Source organism: Ursus americanus, chromosome 16 (assembly GCF_024610735.1).
Source record: "Ursus americanus isolate L20-20 chromosome 16, mUrsAme1.1.p, whole genome shotgun sequence".
Taxonomy (NCBI): domain Eukaryota; kingdom Metazoa; phylum Chordata; class Mammalia; order Carnivora; family Ursidae; genus Ursus; species Ursus americanus.
The window spans coordinates 56,639,514-56,664,334 of NC_142142.1; the positions used below are offsets into that span (position 1 = coordinate 56,639,514).

At 41.2% G+C, this 24,821-nt stretch overlaps 1 protein-coding gene across 1 annotated transcript in view; it reads left to right on the forward strand.

Annotated features, from left to right (window-relative positions):
• The first annotated feature begins 3,390 nt into the window (after positions 1 to 3,390).
• ARHGAP20 (Rho GTPase activating protein 20) overlaps positions 3,391 to 24,821 on the forward strand; it is a 135,947-nt gene continuing 114,516 nt past the window's right edge. Inside the window, exons 1-2 of the mRNA XM_045797738.2 lie at positions 3,391 to 3,703; positions 23,018 to 23,100. Of these exons, the coding sequence (XP_045653694.2) occupies positions 3,599 to 3,703; positions 23,018 to 23,100 (188 nt within the window). The 5' untranslated portion in view covers positions 3,391 to 3,598. The remainder of the gene's footprint in view (positions 3,704 to 23,017; positions 23,101 to 24,821) is intronic.

Here is a 24,821-nt window from a genome sequence, read left to right on the forward strand (position 1 = left end):
AGACATCCCCTTTCATAGTTAAATTTATTCACTGTTACTCAATCTAATGGTTGGCCAAACATTTTGGTTTCATTCTTAGACTAGTTCCTGTTAAAGGTCTGCTATTGGTGTTTCCCAGCTGTTAAGCTATGCTATTCTTAGTACTTTGCTTTACAGTTTGTTTCAAAATATTCTGGATGCATCCTGCTTGTGTCAGACATGGTCATCACACTCCTTCAATTGCCTTGTCATCACTATTGTTTTCTGGCATCACACTTTCTACAACGTAACATTCCCAGTGCAGGAAAAATGCTTTCACTGTCTAAGGAATGATAGGACTAGTCCCCGGATATTTCTCCCACATCAGAGCATCTTCTTTAAGCTGTATAGAGAATGAAAATGGTTATTTTACTACTTCACTCATTCATTCAAAGCTAAGCCATTGAAAAAAAAAATCATTGAGAGGGTAACTCTGTGCTTGACACAAAAAAGAGAAGACAAAACACGACCTTTAATTTCAAGGAGCTTACAGTCAAGTAAAACAGTTGGTAACAGCCTAGTATAATGTGTGCTGTAAGGAGAAGGAAGCACACAGGAGAGGCAGTATGGACAAGTGGTTAAGAGCACTGCTTCTGGAGCAGACTCCCAGGTTCCAAGTTTGGCTTCACTACTTACCAGCTGTTTGAACAAGTTATTTAACATCCTTGTGACTTGGGTTTTCCCATCTGTAAAATGGTGTGTGAAGGAATCTACCTTGTAGATTAAGATTTAAGTGAATTAAAATGTGTAAAATGCTTAGACTAGTACCTGGTATAAAGTAACTCAATGTTATGTTAATACTACAGAAGGTGTACTTAACCTTGTGTGTGTGGTTGGTCTATGGAGGTAGCTAGATAAAGAGAAAGAAAGATTTTCCTGAGGTAAGTATAGATATAAGCCTTGAAGATTTCTTTCCTCAACGAATATTATCAGGTATTTGCTGTGTGCCAGGCCCTCGATGAATACATGTAAAACAATAGGGCTTAGAACATATAGAAGGAAAACTTCCTAGGCAGCAAGAAAAACAAGTTCAAAGCCATGAAGATGTGAGAAGTCAAGGCGTTCTTGGAAGTGCACATAGTTCAGTGTGAGGGAGAACAGGATTAGAGTTGAAGTAGAGTAGAAGATAAGACAAAGAAGTGGGGGTGAGGTGTCAGATTGTAGACAGCCTGTATATCACACTGTAGCATTTGATATTTATTCCATAGACATAGGAGCAAAGGAAGGGTTTAAGTTGGGGAATGATTGTGGTCTTATTTGTGTTCTTACAACATTACTCTGGTGATAATATTAATCTGAGCAAACACAATGTTCTTTAGGAAGCAAGACCTCCCTCAAAACTCTTTACAGGAGAGGGGTGGGATGGCTTTTTATGCAAATCAAAACTAATGGAATTTGAAATAAAAGCACTTACAAATTCTGAAGTGAAAGGGAGTTTTCCACATGTGATTGGAGCATGAGGTATCATCTCAAAAATATATGAGGCTCTCAGTGTAAAATAACAACTCAGGCCTGGCCCTTCTGGATCGATCCTTTTTGTGTCTCATTCACTCATTTAATCAACAAACATTTATTGTGCCAGACACTGCTCTAGGCACCTGAGATAGAACAGTAAAACAACAATAACAAAAAGATTTCTGACTGCTGGAAGAGAGACAGATAATAAACATTAAAGATAATAAGTTAGTTACATGAAATATTAAAAGGAGATAAGTATTACGGAAATTTAAAAAATGAAGCAGAGTAAGAAAAACTGGGATTGTCCATTCATGATGGGAAGCATAATAGCATGATTTCAACACAGAATGAAAGGAATTGCAAAGATGTCTGCAGCATAAAATTCATGATAAACTCTACATTGGGTGCGAAGTCCTGTCACTACACATGGGTCCAAGCTGCAGAAAGAGAGCCACCCCTGAAAAAATGCATCTTTGCACATATACATACATATATAGTAGGATGCTTCATATATATGTATATATATATATATATATTATTTAAATCATGATTTTCACAGCCTATATAAGTCTGCTTTGAACAATGGGATGTGGACAAGGCTTAAAATGGGCTGGAACATTTTCTCCCCATTACTTCCACAATAAACAATGCCAGAGTTTGAGGGTGGGGGGTGTATGTAAGTGTATGTATGTGTGTGTGTGTGTGTGTGTGTGTGTGTGTGTGTGTGTTTTGGATAGCATCTCCTGCTTGGAACAGAGCCGGCCAGAGCCCTATTCTTCTACAACCTGTCCTGATAACAGCCCAACCCCACAGGAACCTCAATTAAAAAAAAAAATCACAAAAACAAACAAACCCCCTTCAACAACATAGTATCATGGAGTGGTGTCCTTCATCACTAATCCACCCTTTATGTAGTCTGGACTCCAAGGGAAGAATGCCACCTACCGAATCATCCGCACCAGTCTGTCCTACAAAATGCAGCAACACTCAACTCCACCAGGGTTGGCTCCAAATCCCCTCCCTCTGATTATTCTCTGGCCTTAAAAAAATTTGCCACTATTTGGGCTGTCAGGAAGTTATGCTCTCGGCGCAGATATCTGATAAACATTTCCACATATTGTAGCCTTCTCAATGGCTAAGCCAAATTTCAGAGTCCTCTCTCTTGCCTGCATTTTCCTTAATTGCGCTTTGACGTTTGGAATGCCCATGTCTTTGCAGCCGCAGACAGCGGAAACCGCTGGTGCAAATTTTGCAGGGGCCGCTGACCCGAGGCTGAAGAAGCCAACGAGGGCTACCCGAACAGGCTAACGTTCGGGATTGCTCAAGAGGTCAGCCGATGCTGGGGGCTCCCAATGTGCACAGCCACGGCACCCTGCGAAGCGCAGCTCCAGCCCGAGGCCTCGGGGGTGGGAGCCTGGGGGCCGGGGGGGGGAGGGGGGGTGCGGGTTGGGGTCGAGGGGACCCCTCTACAGTCCATTGAAAGCGAGACAGAAATCACCGCAGCTCCTCGGTTCGGGCTGAGGTCGCCGCGACTGCGCCGCCGCACGCGCTGCCGCGTCGCCTTCCCCCGCGGGCGCAGCGCGGGCAGGAACGGGGTCGGGTGCGCGTGGGCTGGGCAGAGGGAGAGGCGCGCGTCCGTGCCCTAGAGTCCCCCGTTCGTGACACGGGCCGGTGAGCTCCTGTGGGCTGGGCCTGCCCGGAGTCGCGGGTTGGCAAGGTCAGTCGCTCGCTTATACCCTAGCAGATTTCTGCGAGCAGAGAAAGACGCCCGGCCCCGTGCGCCTCAGTCCGAGGTAGCCGCTGGGAGCGCCGCGGCCCGAGGACGGCGGCCGGGGGCGGGTCCCGGCGCGAGGCGCCCGGCGCGGAGGGGGCGGGCCCGAGGCGGGGCGGGCCGCGGCGCGGACAGGCTCTCGCCGCCGCAATCGCCTGCAGCCTGCGGTGCCGAGCACAGCGGCGGTGCATGGCCCCGACGGGAGGCGCGCCGCCCGCACCCGAAGCCAGGCTCCCTGCCTGAGCGCGGCAGCCGCCTCGGGCCCGCGCCTCCTCGCCCTTCCGGCCGCCGTCCCGCGGACATGACCGCGTAGCCTCCTCCTGGGCTGGGATTTGCGGGAAAGTCTTCTTCATGGAAGCGATGTCCCCCCAGCAGGAGACTCTAGGGGGGCAGCCGGGGCGCTCCTCTTCCCTGACAGGCGTGTCTCGGCTCGCGGGAGGCCCCGGCACCAAAAAGGTGAGGACGTTGAGCGGCGCCCCGTGCCCGCCGCCGCCGCCGCCCCGCTCCCAGCGCGCGCCCTCCGCGCCGCCACCGCCGCGCGCAAGCCGGCCGCCTCGGGATTTAACGCTCTAGGCTCGCGGCCCGCTGCGTGAGTCCCGGGACGTTCCCGCCTTCCCCGCCCTCACGTCGCCGCGGTCTCCCAAGTCACCCCGAGACCCCCGGGCTTCGCGACTAGAGTCGTAATAGCTCTCGGAACGGCCCCCGCAGGCTCCCTCCCCGTCTCCATCCGCCGCGGGACCCGCGGCCGGCCTCCTCCTCCTGTCGGGGCGCGCAGGCGGGCATTGGGGCCTCGCCTTTCCCCGGTCCCCCCTCCCCGAGGGCTCGGCCCCTGGGCGCCCCCGAGGTCCCCCGGGCGCTCACCGCCTGCGGACGGGGTCAGCTCCGAGTCGTCAGGGCCCGCGGCGTCCGCCCGGGCACGGCAACCCGCGCTGAGGAAGGTAGGCGGTTGGGCTGTGGCGCTCAGCCTCTCACCTGGACGTTGAGGCGCGGCCGCTCCGCGGTTTTGTTTTGTTTTGTTTTTTTTTTTGGAGGGGGGGAGGTTCCTGCGCCCAGGGCGGCGCTTCCGCCACGACTCCGGGGTCTCCGAGGTAGTGGTCAGACTCGCAGGTATGCTTGGGATGCTAACGGTCCGCACCGCAGGGGCACGGAGGTTTGGTTCGGCCTCGAACTGGGCTGGGCGGGGCCCGTGGGCTGCGGCGGAGGGTCGCGGGGGCCAGGCACAGGGGCCTTTGCCCTGCGGGGTCCCCTGGCCCCCGGGCGCAGCGGGGCCGCAGAGGGGCGTGGGCGTGGGCCCTGTCAGAGCCGGGAGCGGGAACGCGGGCGACAACTTGTAGTGTTCCGTTCCGGTGCACACGGCCACCGTGCGGCGTGCTGTTGCCGACCCGGCCGGGCTTCTTGGAAAGGGTCCCCTGAGCAAGTGCACGTGGCCGCGAGCCGCTGGCCTCTGCTGCCCCGCTGTTTGCAGACAGGATTTAGGGGTTTCTGACCGTGTCCGCTCCTCCTCCACCCCGAGACCTTCTGCTATGTGGCCCTTTGTTGCCCTGTGTCCTGGTGGTGCCCTTCCAGCTTCTCTGGAAACGAATTGGGATTAGGGGGATCACCGAACTCTTCCCTAAGAAATGTCTGGAGGCACTGCGTTTACATCATTAGAGCCTAGAGGGGCTGCGCGGGCCTTTGGATGGTCTGGACCTCACAGCCTTTCATGACTCTGCACAGCAGGATCTCGGGTTGGCTAGAGGTCAGTTGAGGAGAGGTGAGATGGTGCTCCGAGTATGGAGGGAATGGGCGCTCCCCAGGACCTTGACCATGTAGCAGGGCCACCTAGGAGTACCCCTGAACTTGGTGATGTTTGGGCTGAAGTGCTGGCCAGCCTTTGATGTATTGTGGTGTGTCCTTGTCGCTTTTCCGATTCTGAGGTGAGATGCAGGGATAGCTTGTGGGGGGGGGGGGGGAGAGAGAGAGGGAATTGATTGAGAGAGAGAGAGAGAGGGAATTGATTGACCAGGCTAGCGCCACATTCGGGAAGGTGAATGAATGTTCAAAGTAATTGACACAGACTTTAAAGCATTTTTTTATTCTTGTAAAATTAGGGAATTGGGAAAAATCAAAGATTTATATTCCTGGGCAGTTGTCTTCCTTTACTAAGGAAAATTAAGCATACTGGCAGAGGGCATTGGAGTAGCTTGATCATTTATCAAGTACTAGTCCAATAAATGAAAGGTTGCCTTGCATCCTAAGCCATTGTCCTTAAGGTGCTGTCCCTTCATTATACGTAGTAATGGACTGTCACATTACCAGTAGTCTTTCTCTTTCTTTCTTTTCAGAGGAAATAGATTTTGCTCATTTGGGCATTTTTTAGCTTTTTACTGCCTTTGGGGCAAAGATGAGGTTGAAGAACTTATTTATTTTGCTTTTAATATTTTTTCCATAAAAATATTTTTTCCATTAAAATCTTATTTTAAATATTAGCAGACATGCCTTGATTTCAGATCTCCATATTAGCAATAGAAATTAATCATAATAAAAAATATTTCCAAAGTGTAGTTCATTAAATCATTGCCATTTATACTCTTATGGACTCCAGTCTTCATGTAGCCTAAATACTCAACAAACTGATCTTTATGTTCTATCTTGCCTTCTTGGTGTTTGGTAGCTTTAGTGAGTCATGAGACTTATTTCTTTAAAAGTCTATGTGGTTGTAGTGTTAATTAACAAGGCATGGATCAATGTTGTTTAAATTGCCAGTTACAATCGAAATTATAAAAAAATTAAATAGAAATCCTAGCAAATTAGTAATGGTAAATAGACTTTTGTATTACTTCTTTTTCTCTATTTCATATATGTATGTGTATTTTGGGTAGTGATGTAAAACATGTTTTTTTTTTCTGAATGGTCCGAATTTTTAAAGGCAAGTTTATTGGCCAGGTCACTATATGGAGTCAGTTCATCTGGCTTTTAGTTCTGATTCTATTACTATCTTGATGATCTTGAGGAAATCACTTGACTTGTTTTAGTTTCCTCATTTGTAAAATGGGAATCAAAGAGATGATGCTGCAGAAAGTGCTTTGAAAAGTGTATAGATGACAATTACATCTATTATCCTATGAAAACAAGGTGATGTTTAATAGAAAAAGCAAAACAGCGGCATCTTTAAAGCTCGCATCCTGAGAGACTGTTAATCCAGTGGTCCTGCCATTCCTAGAATGTAGTTCATATTCCTAGAGATTACTGTTAAGGAGCCCATTTCATACAATGTGGTGGAATTTGTGGAGTGTGATGACCCAGGTTCAAGTCTCCACTGTGTTGGTCCTATCTTTCTGACCTTAACCTTAACCTTCAGTTTCCTATTTATAAAATGAACATAACAATAGTACCTATCTATTCAAGATGGTTGGGAATATATGAAATTGAGTGAATACTATCATATAATAAGCATTCAATAAGTATTAGCTCTTATTGTTTGTAGTTTCTCCCATATTTGTGGTTCATACTGTTGTCCCATTTGCTCAAACTAAAATCTGGGATCATTTTCAACTCCATTTCCTTACTGTACCACAACCATCAGAAAGGCTAGTCAACTATTACTTCAAAACATATCTTGGATTTCTACACTTCATCTCTCCCGCTGCCACTGTAGCCACTCCATCTCTCACTTGTACCTTTACAGAAACTCCCTAACTTTTCTAACACCGTTCTTGCTCTTCCCTGCCCCAGGTTCCACTTAGCAGCACTAGAGTGATCTTTAAAAGTGTAAATTGATCCTATTGCTCACTTGCTTAAAATCCTATAGTGGCTTTTCGTCATATTTAGAATAAAATTCAGACTCCTTTTCTTAGCCTTCTGTATTTCTCTCATCTTATCTACCTTTTCTACCTTGTGTATTCTCCAGCCACATGGGCCTTCTTTTTCACATATCAGATCTTCAAATTCATTCTTATTCTGAGGCCTTGGGTGTTGCTCTTCCCTCTGCTTGTGCCACAAGTCTTTGCAGTGTTGACTCTCTGTTGTTCGGATGTCCGGTCCTCTCAGAGGCCTATCCTGACTATCTATGTGGAAGTTGCCGCCTATACCTATAGAGTCATGCTCTATACCCGTGTTTTATTTTCATGTTAGCATTCATCCTTGCCTATTTTCTTATTTACTTCTTGTTATGTTACCTGTACCCTTCACCAGAGTGTGAAAACCATGAGAACAGGGATCTTATCTGTATTGTTCAAGGCTGCCTCTCCAGTGCTTAGGACAGTACACGTATTAGGTACTCAATAAACACTAGTTGGGTCATACAGCAGTGAACAGGACAGATATAGCCCCTGTGTTCAGAGTGTTTGATTTAGATCAGAATCAGCAAATCTTTTCTTAAAGGGCCAGATAGTAAATAATTTAGGTTTGTAGACCATAAGGTCTCTGTTGCAGCTACCCACTTTGCCATTGTAGTGATAAAGCAGCCATTGACAGTATGTAAATGACTGGGCATAACTGTTCCAGTAAAACTGCATTTAGAAAAACAGGCAGTGGTGGGGCGCCTGGGTGGCACAGTCATTAAGCGTCTGCCTTCGGCTCAGGGCGTGATCCCGGTGTTCTGGTATCGAGCCCCATGTCAGGCTCCTCCACTGGGAGCCTGCTTCTTCCTCTCCCACTCCCCCTGCTTGTGTTCCCTCTCTCGCTGGCTGTCTATCTCTGTCAAATAAATAAATAAAAATCTTTATAAAAAAAAAAGAAAAAGAAAAACAGGCAGTGGGTCCCTGGTGTATAGTTTGCTCACCCCCTGATTTAGAGCATTGCTGTTGATGAGAGCTTTCTGTGCTGATGGGGCTGCTCTTTATCTACAGTGTCCAGTTTGATAGCCACTAGCTACACGTGTCTATTGAGCACTCGACATGTGGCTGGTACAACTGGGGAACAAAAAAAATTTTAGCAGCTTCACTGAGGGATAATTGACATACATGAAACTGTACATATTTGAAAGTATATGAATCTGTAAGCTTTGGCACATGTATGTACTTGTGAAACCATCACCACAGTGAAGAGAATGAACATATTTATCATCCCCCAAAGTTTATGTCCCTTGCTAATCCCTTGGTTTTTCTCCCCCTTCCTAGGCAACCATTGGTCTGTTTTCTGTCCCTGTAGATTAATTTGCATTTTTAAGAATTATATATAAATGGCGGGCGCCTGGGTGGCTCAGTCATTAAGCGTCTGCCTTCAGCTCAGGGCGTGATCCCAGGGACCTGGGATCAAGCCCCGCATTGGGCTCCCTGCTTGGCTGGGAGCCTGCTTCTCCCACCCCCCCTGCTTGTGTTCCCGCTCTCGCTGCCTGTCTCTCTCTCTGTCAAATAAATAAATAAAATCTTAAAAAAAAAAAAAAAAAGAACTATATATAAATGGAATCATACTATGTATTTTTTCTGGCTTCTTTAATTCAATATGATTATATTAGGATTCATCCATGTTTTTGCATATATCAGTAGTTCATACTGATTCCATCATGTAGAGAAGCCACAGTTTGTTTATCCATTCACTTATTAGTGGGTATTCGGGTTGTTTCCAGGTTTTGGCTACTACAAATAAAGCTGCTGTGAACATTCATGTATAAGTCTTTGTATGGACCTATGCTTTCCTTTCTTTTGGGTCAACACTTAGGGGTTGAATGGCTGGATCGTATTTTAGATGTAAGTTTAACTTTTTAAGAAAATGTCAAATTGTTTTCCAAAGTGGTTTTACATTCCCATTAACAGTGTATAAGAGTCTAATTTCTCCACATCTTCACCTACACTTACTATCTTTTTGATTGTAGCCATCTTAGAGGGAATCATAGGGTATTTCACTATGGTTTTGGTTTTCATTTTCCTAATGACTAATGATGTTGAGCATCTTTTTATGTGCTTACTTGTCATCCATGTGTTATGTTTAGTGAAGTTCCTATTCAAATATTTTGCCCAAATTTAGTTGGATTTTTTGTTTTTATATTATTGAGTTTTGTGAGTTATTTATATATTCTGATTCAAGTTCTTTATCGTATATGTGATTTACAAATATTTTCTCCCACAATGTAGCTGGTCATTTTATTCTTTTAACAGTGTTTTTCAAGGAACAGTGTTCTTAATTTTGATGAAATCCAATTTGTCATTTTTTTCTGTAATTTTAGTTAATTATAACTTATTTGAATTTAAATTTGAGTTGCCACATGCGTCTATTGGATACTATACTGGACAGCACAGGTTGAGAGAAAGACAAAAGCAATAATAACAAAAATTAATAAATAGTGATAACTATTATTAAAAAAACAAACATGGGTATGGAGCTAGGCCACTCTGGCATTAAGTTTTCAGGGAAGGCCTCTCTTAAGTGAGGCTTTACTCTTTTATGAGTGAAAACAAGATGCCATAAAAAGATTTCAAGAAGTAGGAGCAATTATTCAAAGATCCTGAGGTAGGAAAGAACATGATGTGTTTGAAGAGCCAGTGTGTAGATGCTGTATAAGAAGCTATTCTCTTTATTTTATAGCCACATTTAGTATTTTAACCTGAAGCAGAATTACCTACCTGGTTCATTGACCTTAAATCCACTAGTCAGATGCTTTGACTATTTCCAGATATCAAGGATTTTCTGTCGCTTAGACTCTTCAGAATAATACACAATAAATTTGTAGAGTAATTTCTAAAAATGTGGCTCTAAAAGATAATAGGAGCATATGGATAATGCTCCTAGATAGAATTCTGAATTAATCTTATGGATAATGTGGGGCGCCTGGGTGGCTCAGTCGTTAAGCGTATGCCTTCGGCTCAGGGCGTGATCCCGGCGTTGTAGGATCGAGCCCCACATCAGGCTCCTCTGCTGGGAACCTGTTTCTTCCTCTCCCACTTCCCCTGCTTGTGTTACCTCTCTCGCTGGCCGTCTCTATCTCTGTCAAATAAATAAATAAAATCTTTTAAAGAAAAAAAATCTTATGGATAATGTATCCTTGAGGATATACACATTTGGATAGAACAGTTTTTATGAAATGAAATGGAAGCACATATTAGAGTCATTTCGGTTAGGGAACATTTGTGTCATACTTAAGCACTCTGACCCTTTGGTTTTACATACTAATTGAAAACTCCTTGATAGGGAAGAAAGACTTAGAGGCACAGAAAGTCAGTTGGAGCAATAGGATTTTAAAATAGCTCCAACATATTAAAATGTGGCAGCTGTTATTGTACACTTCATTCTGTCTTGTCTTTCTGCATTCTCTGGGTCCACATCTGTTTATAGCAGCTCATGGTAGAACACCCCCGAGAGCCAACTTTGGTCATGTGTGTGTCTTCTGCTGGGGTTTGAATGAAACATCTTGGTGAGTAAGCTTCAGTTTTACTCTATAATACTGAGAAAATATTATGCCTGTGGTTAAATCAATATCTTTCTGAATCCTTTTCGTGTGTTATTCACCGAGTGAATTGATAAAATCAGGTACATGAGGTTATTTTGGCTCAGAGGAGTCTGAAATTATCAAAATCTGAAATAGATTAATCAGAAATGGCCTCTGTTATCACTGGTGTGATCTCCAAACTCGTGACTGTACTTTGCTTCTTTGTCTGTAAAATGGTGGTAATAACCCATGTCTTGTATATTTCACAAGTTGTTTCTTATGGGTCAAGAGAAGAAAGTATATTCAGCACTTTAAGTTCAGAAGCCAATTAGTATCTTTTACCAGGTGAAAGGAGGTGTAAAGCAATAAAAAGAGTTTTATTTCTTTGAATTTGTTAAAAGAACATTTACATGCAAATGAGTGGATGCTGTCTGTCTCATTCAGCTCAAACTGCCATAACAAAATACCATAAATTAGGTGGTTGAAACATCAGACATTGATTTCTTACAGTTCTGGAGGCTGTGAATTTCTATGATCTGGGTCCCAGCCAGTTGAGGGTTCACTTCTTGGCTTGTAGTTCACCATCTTCTTTCTGTGTCTTCATGGGAGAGGCAGGGAAAGGGGGAGAGAGGAAGAGAGGTGGAGATGGAACTAGATGTCTCTGGTCTGTTCTTATAAGGGCACTAATCTCATCATAGGGACCTCACTTTCATGACCTCATCTAAACCTAATCACCTCCTAAAGACCCCCACCTCCTAATACCATCGCATTGGAAATTAGAGCTTCAACATATGAATTTGAGGGGGGAACATTCAGTCCATAACACTGTCCTTCAAAGTAATCATCCTTGAAGGTCAGAAATATCAAATAAGATAGAAACTTAAGCAGAAAGATAAGAATTTAATGTTTATAATTTATGGGGTAATAAAAGGAAATTTTAAAACCTCTTTAAGTGAATGCCTAACTATATATAATACACATCAATTATATGAAGTAAGTAGTATTAACTTATTTTTGCAGAAGAAGGAACTGAGCCCTGCCAACGCCACTTGTAGTAAGCAGCAAAGCTGGAATTTGAACCAGATCTTCCAACTCTATTTCTTTTTCTAACTAGATTATAGATGCTTTTGTTACTATTTGTAACATAGGATATAGGAGAGAGTAAATTTGAATTCTATACAACCAGCTGAGAAAAGCACATTTGAGAGGTTTTTCTCCTGAGAGGTAATTTCCTTCTTTGGGGAGCAGAATCTCTACTTTCTCCATCTACCATTGAATGTTATGTTCACTGCTGCCATTAGGTAAATGTTAGGTAAATGTCTTAGTCAGGGTTCTCTAGAGAAACAGACCAGTGACAGTCCCGTGATCTGCCATCTCCAAGCTGAAGACCTAAGGATAGTCAGTAGTTCTATTCACCACCATCTTTTCCTGAGGCAAGATGAGATGAGATGTCCCAGCTCAACAGTGAGGAAGGAAAAAAGGGGCAAATTTCTCCTTCCTCCATTCTTAATTCTGTGAAGGCCCGCACGAGATTGACTGATGCCCACCCACTTTGGGGAGGGCTATCTGTCTTATTAAATCCGGTGATACAATATAAATGGTAGTCTCATCCAGAAAAACCTCATAGACACACCTAGAAATGTTTAATCTGGGCACCCTGTGGAGAGTCAAAATAAAATTGATCATCACAGTAAATGTTAACTAATAGTGAAAATAAATGATACAATCATTAGTCTGATTACCTTGGAAATGTGTGATTTTTATGCTTCGGTCTCTGTCATTTTTGGAAGTTTTATATAAGGCAATCATCGTACTTCTGGAGTTCCTTAGCCAGGTCTGCTTTCCAGGCTGATATCTCAGTCATTTGCTGTTGGAAAGCTTGGCATATTCCCCAAACTTACAGAACTGTATTTCAAACTTAAGGGTGGGTGCACTGAATTCTATGCCTCTGTGGACAGTCATGTGTTTGGCACACCCAGTTGAAACTCTCTCAATTCAGAAAACTTTATGTCATGATCTTGAGCATAGGAAAAAACTCTTGCTTCCATAGTTATTTTTACCTACAATGTGAACATAGTCCTGCGGTTTTTTTTTTTAAAGATTTTATTTACTTATTTGACAGAGAGACAGCCAGTGAGAGAGGGAACACAAGCAGGGGGAGTGGGAGAGGAAGAAGCAGGCTCCTAGCGGAGGAGCCCGATGTGGGACTTGATCCCAGAACCCCGGGATCACGCCCTGAGCCAAAGGCAGACGCTTAACGACTGCGCCACCCAGGCACCCCTGCATTTTAACATGGCAAAAGAAAAACTAATTTTTTGTGACTCCAACATTCATATGTTAGAACAGAATAAATTGTATTTTTTATAAAACAAAACTTAGGGATAATCTTATTTTTACACATTTGTGTAAAAAGTAATTATCAATTTAAAGTAAAATAGTTAAAACAGAGAATTGCAACTTAGAGACTGAAAATTCCCAAGTCACAGATACTAAATAGTGCAGTTGTTGCTCTTGGTTCCGAAGTGAAGATGGCAGTGAAGCAATCTGTCACTCTCTGTGATTCACCATTGTCCCAGGCTATGACTCAGGGAAAGGACTGCAGGACAAAAGTGGACAGTGTTCAGAAGGTAGTTCCCTACCCCCCAGCCCCCCCCGCCATGTTCAGTAGACGGGGATAGGTGACACAACTTGATGGCACCTACAGAAAAGGAGACTTCAGTAATTGAGGTGTCTGAATCCTTTCAAAGTTCTCATCTCACCATCCAGGACTTGGTGGCTGTTCTTTCCAAAGTAAAGACATCTTTAGAACCACATAACAACTTAACAAAAATATGTGATTATGAAGCTTGCCTTCCTAGGAGTTATCAGTAGTTGAAAATATACTAGATTTCAATTTAAATTGCCACTAATACAGGTTGTAAACTATAAAATATCACAGAAATAAATGGGTATATAACTAACACCAAGGTTATATATGCTTTGTATACACACTTAAACGTACATACACTTGTGTGCATAGTGCTTTGAAGAAATGTATCTACATTTTGTTACTGTGATTTATTCGAGTTTCATGACTCATACCTTTCTCATCCCCAGAGCATTTGACAGAAACCTCTGATACGGACTCGGTGTGCCCGCTCTGCAAACTCATGTTGAAGTACTAATCCCCCTGGGTTAGATGAGGTCATGAGGGCAGAATCCCCGTGATAGGATTAGTGCCCTTATAAGAGACCAGAGAGCTTGTTCTCTGTCTTGTCTCTGTCCCCCATGTGAGGAGGATACAGCTTTAAGGCAGCTATCTACAAGAGAATGAGGGTCTCACCAAGAACTGAATCTGCAGGCACCTTGACTTTGGACTTCCCAGCCTCCAAGACTATGAAAAATAGATGCTTGTTGTTTAGACCATCCAGTCTGTTATTCTGTTGTGGTAGCCTGAGCATATTACCTCTGCAAGAATTTTTCCTCAAGGGGAAAGTTTTCTTTCCCATTCTTTGTGTTGGTTTCCCAAGTGTTGTAGATCGCAGGGACTCTGAAGGTTGTGGTTTGTGCAGAAAGCCTGTGGGCTGGATGCTCAGTTTGGTATTGGCAATTGCAGTGGTTTTCTAAAGCAGCCTTGGACGGGGGTGAGGGTTAGCCTTTGTTTACTTACGGAGGACTTAGCTACATACAGTGTGGGAGGCTGGAAAGGGAGCAGAGGAAACTGCCTTCTGTCAGCCACCAATAATGGGGATTACAGGCAACAGCCCAGTTTATTTTATAATTTTGTTTCAGTCTGATTTTCTTTATCTAGGACAAATTTAGATTAGAAACATCCGAACAACAGCAGAAATAGTCCTATCAGCACTGTGTGTCAGTGCTGTGCTGAGCAGCCCTGACCTCATTTTGACAGACAGCTGTCACATGGCACAACTGAAAGGTAAAACCTATTTCTGGATGTTTGGTCACTTGTGTGTGGACTCTGAAAATGGAATGTATGTGTGCCCACATCAGCTCACATTTCAAAGATGTGGAAAACCCAGCTGCTCTGTGGCCTTTTGCTTTCCTTGTTTACCTGGGCCCTGATTTACACCTAGGAGAGAATCTGTATTCCCACTTCTACCCCTGCATTTACCCTCTTGAACCTCAGCTTTGGCAGTAGTCTTTGCTAGGTTAGACTACATCTGAATCTGGATAGACCTAGGCCTGTTTTCCATTTTCATTTTATACATTCTGTTTTTTTTACCATTATGGTTTCTGGATCTGATGACCACACCCTTTCCCTCTGCATGAGGAAAGTGAGAGGTTGCTGTAAGGCAGAGCTTCCCAACCATCACAGATGTGTCTGCTACAATCAGCCCCTCAGCTGCTAGGCAGGTAGATGGCTATGAGGGCAGCCAGAGAGCCTCATCGTTTATCATAGCGTGCTGTGGATGTGTAAATCATATCACCCTGTATGGCCATGATGTGAGAAATGTGAAGCCCCGCCATGTGAAGGATTATTAGGGAGAGGGCATTGGTGTTTGACCCTGTCTACTCCAGGGTGCTACTAAAAAGGAATAGTGACCAGAGGTTGAAACTGGTGACTTTACCAAAGAAGAAAGTCCAGCCAACCTCAAGGCCCACAGTGATACTCCAGAAGCCTGCATGGGTCTGGTGGAGGCAGAGGAACAAAGCATAATGTATAAGGGGAATTTTGCTATCCTCGTATTTATTTACATACAGTACTCATGCGTTCTAAAGTATCACTCTATGTTACACTATTGCGGTGTTTTCCACATCAGAGGACTTTTCGCATATAATCTTACTGTATTCTTTGTGGTAGGTTGGATGATTATGTCATTTTTCAGAGAGGACTCAGAAGTTAAGTGCTGGAACCAGGGTGCAGAATTTAGGTCCATTGTCTCCTAGCCCATTGCCCATTCTCTTACGTTACATAGATTCTCGTGTTTATTGTTTTATTTCAAAGTGGTTGTCTCATAGAAAGAGGAAAGACAGCTAAAAATATTTCTTTCTTAATCTCAGAAAAGAACTATCCTTCTACAAAGGTCTCCTGTGATGACATATGTTTTAATTAAATACTCAAAGTGACTCTGGATGGAGTGATTGTGAGTAAATAGAGGATCACACACATCACAGACCAAAGTGACAATAGTGAGAAGCTTCAGCTCACCCGGTGGTCAAAACCTGGTTGTGATAATAGGACCTAGAAGCAAGGTGCAAGTTCAAAAATTTTCTTGTTTCCTCGCAGAGCCAGTGTCGCTGAGGTATGTCTCCACAAATTAAATACTGCAGGTGTGTCAGGAAGACAAGAAAGAAACAGTTTATTGATTACAAAATTGTATAGACTAGCCACAAAAGGATTAATGATCAAATTTGAATAAGCTAATTTGTAAATCTGATTAATTTTTTTCTAGCCTCGAAACTTGAATTCTTTAAAAGCTTTCCTCAAAGCCCTTATGTTAGTGTGTGTGCTGCCGAAGCAAGCACTCAGAGTTCTCGTTTTTAATGGTATGCTAATTTTAAATGTTTGGAAGTGACTTCAGCGCAGTTGACTTAAATTCACCTGAAGTGCTTAGATGTTTTTCTTCATAAAGTGACTGTAACAGAAGAAAGGATGAAAAGTTGCAATTCACCTGACTTAAATCATTCATCTTGTTCCTTTTTTTCGATAGGCATTCTTTTCCTATAATCTCTGTGAGAATTAAGAATGACCAGATTCAGAATGATTTAGAGGTTCCGAAAATAGTACTGTATCTCTTGGTTGATATGAAGTTAAACTTCTAATGAGAGACTACCTACAGATTTTTATGTAAACAGTGTTTTCTGAGTTGTTGAAAATAAAAGACCAAAGATTTTTTTCTTCAGTTACCTGTTTACAGTTTCATTTTCCTACATAGGCACACTTGTATCGCCACCTTAAACTCTCAAGATATGGGCAGTGTTAATTCACTGACTTAATATACTGCTACTAAAAATTTACTGTGTGAAAATGGTAAGGCTAGGGCACTGGAGTGGTGGGGGAGGGTCAGTGGGTATATTCCTCAGATCTCTGAGAAATTCAAATGGAGAGCCACTCAAATATTTTGTACAAAAACATGTTGGACAGAAAGCAAATAATTTTCATTTTCTCGTATTGTACTACAGATGATTATTATACAAATAAAGAAAATTATGGCTCTTGGCTATGAGCCAGTTTGCTGGGATAGAACCCAGTGGCTTAGTAGTTTGGTAGTTAGCTCTTTGTTTTTCTTTTTCACAGCTTTATTGAGATATAATTGACATGCTATCGTATATTCAGAGAATTGTGCATCTGTTGTCGCAGTCAATTTCAGAACATTTTCATTACCCCAAAAAGAAACACCACACCCCTTTATCATCATGTCCCAATTGCCTTATCTCGCCAAACTCTGGACAAACACTAATCTACTTTAAGCTTCTATAGATTTGTTTATTCTGGATTTTTCATGTAAATGGGATCATATAATATGCGGTCCTTTGCGACTGACTTCTTTTAATCAGTATAGTGTTTTCAAGATTCATCCATATTGTTACACATGTCAGTGTGTCTTTTATTGCAAAGTAATATTCCATTATGTGGATATACCACAGCATGTTTATTCATTCATCAGTTGATGGACATTGGTGTTGTTTTCCACTCTTTATTATAAATAATCCTGCTGTGAACATTCACATGCATGTTTTTGTATGGACACGTTTTCATTTTTCTTGTTTATGTACCTGGGAGGAAATGCAAGATCCTATGTAACTCTGTGTTTAGCCATTTGCAGAACTTCTGAACTAGGTCCCAAAGTGACAGCACCATTTTATCTTCCCACTAGCAGTTTATGAGAGTTCAGTCTATCCATGTCTTCGCTGGCACTTTTTACGTCTTTTTTATTATAGCCATTCTGATGAGTATAAGGTGATATGTCATGGTTTTGATTTGCATTTCCCTAATGGCTAATGATGTTAAGCATCTTCTCTTGTGCTTATTGGCCTTTGGTATATCTTCTTTAGAGAACTGTCCATTCAGATTCTTTGCCCATTTTAAAATTGGCTTATTTATCTTTATTTAATTGTGCCAATTCAATAACAATTCTTTATATACAAATCCTTTATCAAATATATGATTTGCAAGAATTTTCTTCCATTCTGTGGGTTTTCTTTTTACTTTCTTATTAGTGCCCTTTGAAGCATAGAAGTTTTTAATCTTAACAGTGTCCAATTTATCTATTCTTTTTCTTTTGTTGCTTGCGCTTTTGGTATCACATCTAAGAAACCATTGCCTAACCCAAGGTCACAAATATTCTGCCTATGTTTTTTTCTAAGTTTTTTTTTTTTTTTAATAATTTCAGCTCTTACTTTTAGATCTTTGTTTCATCTTTAGTTAAACTTTATGTATGGTGTGAGATAGGAGTCCAACTTAATTCTTTTGCATGTTTATGTCCAGGTGTCCCTGCACCTTTTGTTGGCAGGTAATTAACTTTAATCATCAGATGTTTACCCTGTAGTTCAAAGTAGTAAATGTCAGCACTGTGTTAGAAGATGTAGTTTGCAGTATACAAGGATGACTCTTCACCATCCAGTTCCACAGCAATGCTTACATTTCCTTAATGACAGCATTCCAGCAGAGCCCCTTAAAGGTTTGTTTGTTTTCTTGTGTGTGTGTATGGGGATAGTGATACAGGTATGGAGGATAGTGGATTTTAAAATTCACCTAAAGCCTTCACTTATTGAGTATATAGTTTGTGCCAGGCGTTGTACTTGGCTTTGGGAATACAAAGAGAGGCCTACTACTGAGCAAAATTCCAGTAAATAATTGTCGAAGGACTGGAGAAAGCTGGAAAGAAGTTACAGTCCCTGCTCTCTAGAAAGGTGCAGAAAGATAAATAATATAATATGAAATGCCATAACCGAATCATAATATGGGAAGCAAGATAGTAACACAGGGAATTGAACATACAATGAATACAACTGATTAAAAAAGAGTTGAAGTGGAAAGCAACTTGCAGATTAGCTGGAAATATTGCTGCAATTTTGCTATTATTGAAATATTTTTAAAAAAGGAATTATAGGTATTTGGTTATTTTCAATTATGACCCCTATTTTACTTTTTAGTGGAATAGGTCTTTGCCCTTATTACCAAATATAACTGCAGAAGAGACAGCTTAGAAAATCAAAGATCTAATGACTTTCTTCTGTTCATGTTACACTTCCCTGATAAATTGCTGTTAGTAAAAACACAGATGTTTTTAGAATGTAATCACCTTTATTTCCTTTTACAACTTCTTCCAAGGTCCTCTTTATCTTTCCCAATTGGAAGCGGAGGGGTAAATAAATGCTACTTCAGGTTTGTCTTTTAGCTCATATAAAATTCTTTTTTAGTTTTTTGGGCCCTTGAAGACTAGGTAAGTGGTACAATATCAAGAAAATCATTCCCAAAAGGTTAATGCAATTAATTGTTTAACCTAATATGTAGTTGTCAATTTAGAAAATAAAACTGAGCCTGGGTGGCTCAGTCAGTTAAGCATCGTGCTCTTGATTTTGGCCCAGATCATGATCTCAGGGTTGTGAGATCGAGCCCTGCATCGGGCTCTGCATTGAGCATGGAGCCTGCTTGAGGTTCTCTCTCTCTCCCTTTCCCTCTGCCCCTCCCTCAGCTCTTTCTCCCCCCACCTCCTTCTCTTAAAAAAAAAAAAAAGAAAAGAAAAAAAACAGATTACCTCTTTACAAATACTCAGTTTCAGAATGGCATCCAGTATTTGTGAGGTCATCTAGATATGAACATCAAGCATGTGGGCATTCTGAAAAATCATACTGTACATTGTGATTTTTAAGCTAACAACGACAAAAAGCATTGCTTTAAACCTACCCTATGTTTTCTGTGAGGCGAAGAATCATAGTTTTTACTGTCATTGAACAACTGAAATTTGTTGGTGCTTGTATAGGCATAGCCTCAACCTGCCCCGACAAGCTTACACAGTAATCTATTTGTAGAGGAATCAATAGTCTCTATCTCCATGTATTATATTTCACACAGTTGTTATAAACGAAAAAGAAAATCCAAGTCTTATTGCCTGAGAACAGATTCTTTGATAGATAAGTGAATTTGTTTTGAAGTCATCATTGCCCCTTTGTTTTGTATTCTTTTGAACAAAAGAAAGAGATCTGTGTATTTTTAATGAATTGACACCTAAATCTATTTATTAAGCTCCTATTAGCCATTCGTAACATTTTTTTTTTTTTTTAGAGAGAGAGAGAGAGCTGGAGGGAGGAGTGGAAGCAGGGGGAGGGGCAGAGAAAGAATCTTAAGCAGGCTTCACAGCTAGCACCGAGCCCAACACAGGGCTCAGTCTCACGACCCTGAGATCATGACCTGAGCTGAAATCAAGAGTACAACGCTTAACTGACTGAGCCACCCATGTGCCTCTAAGACTTGTAATTATTTACAAGAGGAATGAATCCTGTGAATCTTAAATTGGCACATATAATGTTTAGTTCCTTATATCCAGGGTAAACCTTTGGTGGACATTTAACATGAGAATATAAGAAATAGAAGGGATCTAAGAGACTGTACAGTCCAAATTTTCTGATTTTCTAGATTAGGAAATGAAAGCCCAGAGAAGTGACTAAATTGCCTTGGGTTACATATCTCATTAGTGCTGAGTCTTACTACAAACAGTAGGATCTCAAATAAAAATAATATTCTTCCTATAGTTTGATTACATTCTGTTGCTTATGAATCCATTAGATGAAGTAAATACACTCTGCATTTGACTCCTTATACATCTGTTAATTTTGTAACTAAGGAAACATGGGCTAATTAGTGTGGATATGGACCTCTGTGTTAGGTCTTCATGAGAAACTCCTATTTTAAAAACACTTTTACAGAAAAAAATTGGTCATCTTTATTTGATTATTCATTCTCATCTTTAACAGCCATCACTCTCAGGAAGATTTCTTTATGTCAGAAGGTTTCAAATTTGGGGTCCATGAATCCCTGAGAAATCCATGTTATGCAGGTCTCTGAACCCTTTGAAATTATGTGTACAATGCAATTCACAGCTTTTTAAAATTTTTCAGAGAACCATACCCAAGATCAATCTGCTTTCTCAGTCTATGGTTTAGCAGCATTTCTTTTTATGTTCTCTTCTTTGGAAGACACTTTCTATCCTCCATATGATGACTCTGCATTAATTTCGAGATTATTTCTCCTTCCACATGAAGAACTTCAGATCATTTTAGCTTTTCTCACAGACTCTTCTTCCCCCAGCATTTTAAGTTCTTTTATGGCTGTCTTTTGAACATTTCTAAATTCTTTGTAAACCTGAAGGGCAAGGAGCTCAGAATTAGAAATTCCATATGAATGAAGATTCAGTTAGGAGTTTGGGTCTGCTGACCGTGGTGTCAGAGGGTTAGGGGCCGCCGAGGCAAGGCTGCTGAGATAGATCCAGGAATGTGGTTCCACTAAGGTAGACTAGGCGGACCCTAGTCTAGCTCAAAACTGAGGCTAAGGAGCTCAGGTAAAGCTTAAAGGATTGGGCACATTTCAGAGTTCAAAGCACAGTAAATAGATGTTGAAAAAAGGGAATCAGAGGATTGGGGGTAGGAATCTAGCCCAGATCTGAAGGTGAAACAGAATCCTCAGAAAATGTGCATGTGAACAAACTGCCACCTTTCTTAGTAAAATCAACCAGTCTTTTAGTATTGAGACTCTTCACATGGGGACAGGCCACTGGGCCTTACAATACAAATACTTGTCTCCCAGATTTTCCTTCTCCCTGCCACCTCTGCGGTCACACCAGCCTCAGAATGGTGGATTCAGGAGACTTGTGTTCCCGAGAAGTGTGAGTAATGGCAACAGTGAGATGGGGCTGACAAGCTGTAAGATATCACATAGGTTATCAAAATCACAGACTTTTCTGGGAATCTGATGAAAACTGTGAGCTTTCTCTCCAGAAGCAAGGCATAAATAAATATCATGTAAATAAGAAATTGTACAATTTAACCTTCCCTGAAACTCATTCCTGATTAATAATACCTGATTGAGAAGTATGGTGTTCTTTCTTTCTTACCCATTTGCTTCCTGTGTTTTATTCATGGTTTATGTAATTGGACCACTTGTTGTCTGAGCTATACTAAGAAGGTTTGGGCATATAGTTTCCACATATGAGCCAAAAGATTAATGGGGGGACGGCAACACTGAGGCAGGACACTAGTGACAGTAACTGTGGAGAGATCCTGGGGACATGGTGAATTTTGGGGATAAGAATTGTGCCAAAGAAGGCCAATATCCCCTTCTCACTGGATGATTATTCCTCTGTTCCTGTGCCAGGATCTAAGTTTGATTTTACTAGAAGCAGTTCCTTTATAAATAATGTAATTAGGTACTGATCCTGAACCAGTTAGTTTTCTGTGGTTCCTGCTAGAGCAGCACCCGGCTCCCAGGACGGCTGGCCTAGGCCCTCCAGCGGTAGGTGAGACCTCTGGCCAGGATAAGGTGAGAGTAGAGCAGGAAGAATGGCCACAGCCTGAACTTCACTCTGGCTGTTGATGAGCATATTGGTGATTTTACTCCTCCATTTCTGGTGGCAGGCCCTCTGACTTTCTCTAGAATTGTTAAATATATAAGGTTGAACTTAGAGAGTGATTATCTGGATAATCCAAGTTGAATAAATCCTCATTTACCAAAAATCGTAGGTCCTCTGAAACAGAGTGCTTGAATTATCCAGTTAATCCTATGTTTATATACCACTTAGAAAAGAAGAAGAAGAAAAAAAAACAACAACGATCTTTTTGGTCTTTTTTTTAAGTTACAGAAAAAAAAATCTGTTTGGAAGAAGGGATCCCCAAATGTGTAAATATTTAAGTTTAAAGGTCTATTAAATGTGTAAGAATCTAGTCTCTTTTGCTTTAACTTTCTTTCTTCCTTCCTTCCTTCCTTCCTTCCTTCCTTCCTTCCTTCCTTCCTTTCTTTCTTTCTTTCCTTCTTTCTCCTCCCTTTACTTGATCTCTTCAAATCTTGACATTCCTTGAGGCCCAGTTTGGGTCCTGTCCCGCCTATGAAAGAGAGACAGAACTACCCATATGACATTTTGGAGTATAAATGAGATACTCTAGTCTTGCCTTTAGCAGAGGGGCTGGAACATAGTAAGCAATATATTTGTTAGCTACAGTTGATGATAATGGTTATGATAATGCTTTTCCCAAATACTCTGATCAACATTTGACCTCCTTATTCTCTGGCCATAAAAAATATTTAAAGCCTCTACCACTTTTTGACACTATCCTAGTTAAGATGTTATTATTTTGTCTCTACAGTGAGATTGAAAGCTCTTTGAGAGGCAAGGATAGGCAATACAAAGCTTGCTGAATTGGTTGAAAGTTGGCATTTACTGGCTTTACAAGTCATGTGGTCTTCATTTGAATTTTTTTTTCCTCAACAGAAAATGAAAACACTAGCAGAAAGGAGGAGGAGTGCCCCATCTCTTATCCTGGATAAAGCCCTACAAAAAAGGCCCAGTACCAAGTAAGTGAAAAGCCTTGTATTATGCATTTGGTATGTGCTGTGTTTTTTTATATTTTTTTATGTGTGAGGTTTTTTTTGTTTGTTTTTTATCAGCACCAAAATTCTCTGTTTAATAATATAAAATATGACTTCTGATGTTATTTAGTAAGGTCTGTATTTTATGTGACTCATAAAGCCTTTTAGAACTGGTCTGTGTGATCAGTTGCTTTAAAACTAACTCAAAAATCTCATATCACCTAGTACATAAATGTGCAGTCTCCACATATTGCTGAAATTTATTTATAGAAATAAGTAGCAACCAGAATACTCAGAGGTGAGTTATTTTAACCACAATTTATCTTGGTTATGAGCAAACTTTAGCTTATTTTTTATTGTAAGGTGATACCTGTGCCTGGGCATGAGGCAAATTTTTACCGATTTTATATATGAAGAAAGATAACCAAACTGAGATTGTAAAAAATGGAATGCTAATGTCTTGTATGCGTTTTTAAATTAATTAGTGAATTAACTAGTAGCACTTGAAGTAGGAAAACAGGCTAACTCACTATGGAAATGACCATTTCACCTCTAAGACTAAGTACCATTTCAATAGACATTTTAAGCAAGTCTTTCATAATATGTAGAAACAGAATGATTTTCAATCATTAACTTATTCATTAATTTTCAAATGGCATTTTAACCAGGAGGAGTTTTTATGTTCAAAGGAATCCTGTGATAATTTTCCTCTAATCTGTGAATCCTTTTATATAAAGTGAAGTCCTTATCACCTTTACTTAAAATGAGGTTATATCTATTTTTTCTATGAATGATGTGCTAATTTAACATAAAATCTGTATGAAGCCATGGTGTGGTTTTTTTTTTCAGTGCCAAAAATAAATTATAGAACCAAATCCCAATTAATGAAACTTCCAAAATACTTTGGTCACTCTCTTACTACTCAGCATGTTCTCAGACTTAGCATTTCCCCCACCTGCCCCTAGAAGACACATACTTTAGTCATTGGGTTGTTCAGGAAATGTAAATCACTTTTAACAGATGCCTAATCAAAACTTAATTAGGAAGATACTCTTCTTCCAAATAAATAATACATTCCAGTGCCATATATAAATGACTTTTGAATTATTTGTATTAATGTGTCTTTGCATTAGTGTGGAAGAAAGAGGATGGTTGTTTTCACAGTTTGGCCTTGATTAGCTGGAAAACTCAGGAGTATGTATTTTTCGGGGGAGGTAGAGAGAGGAGGCAGAATTATTAGTACAACTGTGTATATGGATGTTTTATACATGTAAAAACAGCTTTATTATCTACTTTTTTAAAAACAGTTTTAGGTATAATTTCTTATTGGAAGCATCTAGGGTAGATGTGTCCTAGGCTTTTCAATTATAAGTAGCCTTTATATCAGAGAATCTTTAGCCCAAGATCAGGGGTCAGTAGTGGCCCACTTACCCCCAAGCCTATGAGAATCTGTAATAGTATGCATGTAGATACTTTAAGTTTGTGTAGACTAGTGGTTCTCAGTGGGATGGTACTAACTTCTAGAGGGCATTTTGGAATTTTCTGGAGCATTTGAGTTTATCTCAGCGATTTAGTGGGCAATGGCCAGAGATGGTAAACATCATGTAATGCACAGGGTATCCTGCACATTAAAGAATTGTGGGATACCTACATGCTTTGAGGGTCTCGTGCGTGGCATTTTTGTGAAGGGAGCTGAAAAATTTTAT